The following is a 5,170-nucleotide window of genomic DNA, read 5'->3' as shown; positions in this document are numbered from 1 at the left end:
GTCAAATATGACCAGGAGTTATAGAGAGTACAAACAGCCTGGCACCCAGGCTAACAGAACGTGGGGCTATAATTTCTTATTCACACGTTATCTATATTATTCATTTGTTTGCACTCGTCGTCAATATCGTATGGTTTGATTGATATAAGAATGGTAATGTAATATCGTATGGTTTGATTGATATAAGAATGGTAATGTAATATCGTATGGTTTGATTGATATAAGAATGGTAATGTAATATCGTATGGTTTGACTGATATAAGAATGGTAATGTAATATCGTATGGTTTGATTGATATAAGAATGGTAATGTAATATCGTATGGTTTGATTGATATAAGAATGGTAATGTAATATCGTATGGTTTGATTGATATAAGAATGTGTGTGCTTTAGTTTATTAGATCATTTAAACCGTTCGTTCCCTGATTTCTGAGTTCGTTCGACAGCATTGTCTCCTTCTACCACTGGAACCTTATATTCCCCTGATACCTTCATCATCATCATCATCATCATCTCCCGGTCACATGGTTTAGACCCTCATCATGCAGGATTTTGCTCCAACCATACTGTAAACACACCTGATTCTACACGGCTACATTTGTTGGCCGCCTGCTTAGGAGTTTTGATTGTACGACCAATGGTTGACTAGTGTAAAAAAGTGTAGGGCTGGAGCAAAAGCCTGCTGCTCACCCAGTAGCTCTCCAGGTGGAGGGTTGGCCTTCCCTGTTTTCTCTCTGTCTCCGCCTCTGTCTTCATCTCTGTCTCTGTCTCCGCCTCTCTCTCTGTCTCCGCCTCTGTCTTCATCTCTGTCTCTGTCTCCGCCTCTCTCTCTGTCTCCGCCTCTGTCTTCATCTCTGTCTCTGTCTCCGCCTCTGTCTTCATCTCTGTCTCCGCCTCTCTCTCTGTCTCCGACTCTGTCTTCATCTCTGTCTCCGCCTCTCTCTCTGTCTCCGTCTCTGTCTTCATCTCTCTCTCTCTCTGTCTCCGCCTCTTTCTATGTCTCCGCCTCTCTCTGTCTTCATCTCTGTCTCCGCCTCTCTCTCTGTCTCTGTCTCCGCCTCTGTCTTCATCTCTGTCTCTGTCTCCGCCTCTCTCTCTGTCTCCGCCTCTGTCTTCATCTCTGTCTCCGCCTCTCTCTCTGTCTCCGCCTCTGTCTTCATCTCTGTCTATGTCTCCGCCTCTGTCTTCATCTCTGTCTCTGTCTCCGCCTCTCTCTCTGTCTCCGCCTCTCTCTCTGTCTTCGCCTCTGTCTTCATCTCTGTCTCTGTCTCCGCCTCTGTCTTCATCTCTGTCTCCGCCTCTCTCTCTGTCTCCCCCTCTCTCTCTGTCTCCGTCTCTCTCTCTGTCTCCGCCTCTCTCTCTGTCTCCGCCTCTCTCTCTGTCTCCGTCTCTTTCTCTGTCTCCGCCTCTCTCTCTGTCTCCGCCTCTGTCTTCATCTCTCTCTCTGTCTCCGCCTCTGTCTTCATCTCTCTCTCTGTCTCCGCCTCTCTCTCTGTCTCCGCCTCTCTCTCTGTCTCCGCCTATGTATTTATCTCTCTCTCTGTCTCCGCCTCTGTCTTCATCTCTGTCTCGATCTCTCTCTCTGTCTCCGCCTCTGTCTTCATCTCTCTCTCTCTCTCTGTCTCCGCCTCTCTCTCTGTTTCCGCCTCTCTCTCTGTCTCTGCCTCTGTCTTCATCTCTCTCTCTGTCTTCCTCTCTGTCTCTGTCTCTGTCTCCGCCTCTGCCTCTGTCTCGATCTCTCTCTCTGTCTCCGCCTCTGTCTTCATCTCTCTCTCTGTCTCCGCCTCTGTCTTCATCTCTCTCTCTGTCTCCGCCTCTGTCTTCATCTCTCTCTCTGTCTCCGCCTCTGTCTTCATCTCTCTCTCTGTCTCCGCCTCTGTCTTCATCTCTCTCTCTGTCTCCGCCTCTGTCTCCATCTCTGCTTCTGTCTCCATCTCTGCTTCTGTCTCCATCTCGGCTGCTTCCCCATCCTGCCAGTAAACGTCCCAGGAGATCATCATGAGGACTGGGAGAGAGAGGAGATGGGACTGGAAGTGCTTGCTGCCACATGGGGTAAAAGTGCTTATATACAGTGTCTTTGGATTGTAAATATCAAATAGAAAATGAGAATCAATGTCCTTCCGGGGGGTGATGTGTTTAAGCCTCTGTCTGTGTTTTCTCTGTCCCGTTTTTTAGCGCCTCGTCAACGCCGTTCTCGTCCTCGACAACTGTGGAGAACATGGAAGAGATAAGGAGGAGGCGGGTTGGCCCGTTATCACACCTAGGAATCTGATATTTCATTGATATGAATGCATGGAACTCATTCACTAGGCTACAGCACTGAACGGAAGGAGAGAGAGAGAGCGATAGAGAAAGTGAGATGGTGTGTGTGTGCGCATGTGTTGGAAGTGTTGCATGTGCTACGTTTATTTAATTGGTCATACACGACACACACACACACACACACACAAGAATAAGAGACACATCCAGAAAATATTATAGAATCCTCTAGAATCCCAGCATGCATGTTGGTTGGAATATTCAGTAGAACAGCATGACTACACTTGTACTAACAGGCATTTGACAGTGACTGCGCATCCAAACTTGTATTGCAATGCCAACAGAATTCTTAAAAACCATTGATCCCATACCATAATCATCAGAATAGAAACATGCTTGGAGTGGAATGGGATAGCCTACTGTGCTTCACCGAGAGATGGTGGATAGATTCGACTTCCCATTGAATTGCCCATACCATTCTTTCCCATTCCATGATCGGTTTATGGACATTGAAGACATCCCCCATCACACAATTGAAAATGCTTTGATGGTCATAGTTACCTCGTTTGCTTCTGCCTATCTGTCCAAGTTTGGGCGGGCGTTTTCCCCCCTGCGAACCGCTGAAGAAGTTGTTGGTGTCTTGGAGGCGACAGGTGAAGGAAAGGTGTCCCTCGTCATCCTCATTTCCATAATGACTCATTTTGTCTTGTAGTACTTCCGACATGTCCAACTGCGTCTCAATGATCAACCAAGGTGCACAAACGAAAACAAAATGTACCTCCGCTCGACGTCTACGACCACTATGGTGGCGTTATAACCGCGTATAGCCGCTTATAACGTAGGAGAAAAACAATATAACGAAGGCTACTATCTGGCTGCCCAGTCCTGCCGTCTGTTTACCTCGAAGGCACGTGTCTTGTCTGGTGCGCAACCAAACGCGATTGATCCAAATTGATAAAAGAAACGCTCAATTTCTACTTTCGGAAAGCTTCGGCAACATTATTCAAATGTTCCAATGGGTTCTACTGTGCGTATTGTTTTGGAAACGCAGGGCGCATGTATATTGCCACGGTGGTACGCCTTCTTCTAGCTAGAGGAACCGCTGGAGCGCCGCACGGAAAATCTGAGGAAGAAATGCAAATTGAGGAGCGATGCAAAACACGGATCCCGCGGGGAGACTGGGCGGAGGGAGGGAGGGAGGGCGAGAGGGAGAGCAGAGAGAGATGGAGAGCAGAGAGTGTGGTGCTGCAGACCTCAGCCGGTCCAGAACAGAGAAGATTCCAGTTTGGACCGACTGACTGACTGACGGACTGATGTTACATCTACCCGCCGTCATCTAGCTGGAATCTCAATGACACTAGAATAAGATTTTATTGTAGGCTATATGGTGAATATGGTCGACTGGAAGACTAAATATTGAGCTATACATTATTATAGAATTTTCATCGACGTATTAAATAGGCTAAGTAAGATAAAAGAAAGTTGATGATTCATATTTTGGAAATGTAAGTCCAACATGGCCTTTTTTATCCAGAGAATTGTGGGCCTACTGAGATGTTTGGCTGATTTAGAATCGAATGTTGAGCTGGTGTACAGTACAGGCCTTGTCACTGTATTTTGCCCAATACTGTGTGATGGCCTATATTGATCTATTGTTTTTCTTCGCGTCATGCTGTGCTGTATAGCCTAATGCCTGTGTTACATCAGTGTTGTAATGGATGGACCCATCTAGTAGACAAGCAGGAAGCCTCACCAGAGGATGGCAGTGTTTTCATATAATCAGACACAGGCGGTCAGATTTTGATCCATGTACACGCCCTGGTCCTGTTTCTCACCCTGAACCATATACCTAAACTGAACTGGGAACACAAAGCCCCTTAAGACTTTTACACACATACGGTTTGTTCAGTTGTTCTGTTCTGAATACCCATATTTTCACATACACTCACATAGGGGCAGGTTGAGTCCACTCAAGCAGGAGACCACATTTTGTTCCATGAGGACCACAGAGACTCAGTCACACAACACAATCAAATCCCTGTAGGAAACATTCGCCAGAGTTGGAAAGAGAGAGAGGGGAGTTAGAAGGAGAGAGAGGGCAGAGAGAGAGAGAATGAGAGAGAGAGAGAGCGAGGGGGAGAGAGAGAGAGAGAGAGAGAGAGAGAGAGCGAGAAGAGAGAGAATGAGAGAGAGAGAGGGGGAGAGACAGAGAGAGAGAGAGAGAGAGAGAGAGAGAGAATGAGAGAGAGAGCGAGCGAGGGGGAGAGACAGAGAGAGAGAGAGAGAGAGAGAGAGAGAGATGAGACAGAGAGAGAGAGCGAGGGGGAGAGACAGAGAGAGAGAGAGAGAGAGAGAGAGAATGAGAGAGAGAGCGAGGGGGAGAGACAGAGAGAGAGAGCGAGAAGAGAGAGAATGAGAGAGAGAGCGAGCGAGGGGGAGAGACAGAGAGAGAGAGCGAGGGGGAGAGACAGAGAGAGAGAGAGAGAGAAGAGAGAGAATGAGAGAGAGAGCGAGCGAGGGGGAGAGACAGAGAGAGAGAGAAGAGAGAGAATGAGAGAGAGAGAGAGCGAGGGGGAGAGACAGAGAGAGAGAGAGAGAGAGAGAGAATGAGACAGAGAGAGAGAGCGAGGGGGAGAGACAGAGAGAGAGAGAGAGAGAGAGAGAGAGAGAGAGAGAAATGAGAGAGAGAGGGCGAGGGGGAGAGAGAGAGAGAGCGAGAAGAGAGAGAATGAGAGAGAGAGCGAGCAAGGGGGAGAGACAGAGAGAGAGAGAGCGAGGGGGAGAGACAGAGAGAGAGAGAGAGAGCGAGGGGGAGAGACAGAGAGAGAGAGAGAGAGAGCAAGAGAGAGAGAGAATGAGAGAGAGCGAGGGGGAGAGACAGAGAGAGAGAGAGAGCGAGAAGAGAGAGAGA

General features: G+C 48.0%; 1 protein-coding gene across 1 annotated transcript; it reads right to left on the bottom strand.

Moving 5' to 3' along the window:
* Window positions 1–1,877: 1,877 nt before the first annotated feature.
* Window positions 1,878–3,427, bottom strand: camk2n1 (calcium/calmodulin dependent protein kinase II inhibitor 1). Its single transcript, XM_041889079.2, has 2 exons — window positions 2,821–3,427; window positions 1,878–2,207 (listed from the first exon to the last, which is right to left on the bottom strand). Exons 1-2 carry the CDS (start codon window positions 2,981–2,983, stop codon window positions 2,137–2,139), a joined length of 234 nt encoding a protein of 77 aa, XP_041745013.1. The 5' UTR covers window positions 2,984–3,427; the 3' UTR covers window positions 1,878–2,136.
* Between the last annotated feature and the right edge of the window lie 1,743 nt (window positions 3,428–5,170).

The sequence above is a fragment of the Coregonus clupeaformis genome, chromosome 10, assembly GCF_020615455.1.
Source record: "Coregonus clupeaformis isolate EN_2021a chromosome 10, ASM2061545v1, whole genome shotgun sequence".
NCBI classification, from domain to species: domain Eukaryota; kingdom Metazoa; phylum Chordata; class Actinopteri; order Salmoniformes; family Salmonidae; genus Coregonus; species Coregonus clupeaformis.
This window is presented reverse-complemented; position numbering and strand designations above follow the sequence as displayed.

Bases quoted from the DNA above. Each gene is read 5' to 3' on its own strand.
- camk2n1 (XM_041889079.2), bottom strand. From the start codon at position 2,983: ATGTCGGAAGTACTACAAGACAAAATGAGTCATTATGGAAATGAGGAT. The intron at 2,208-2,820 runs GTAACTATGACC...TGTTCTCCACAG, and splicing joins GATAGGCAGAAGCAAACGAG to TTGTCGAGGACGAGAACGGC.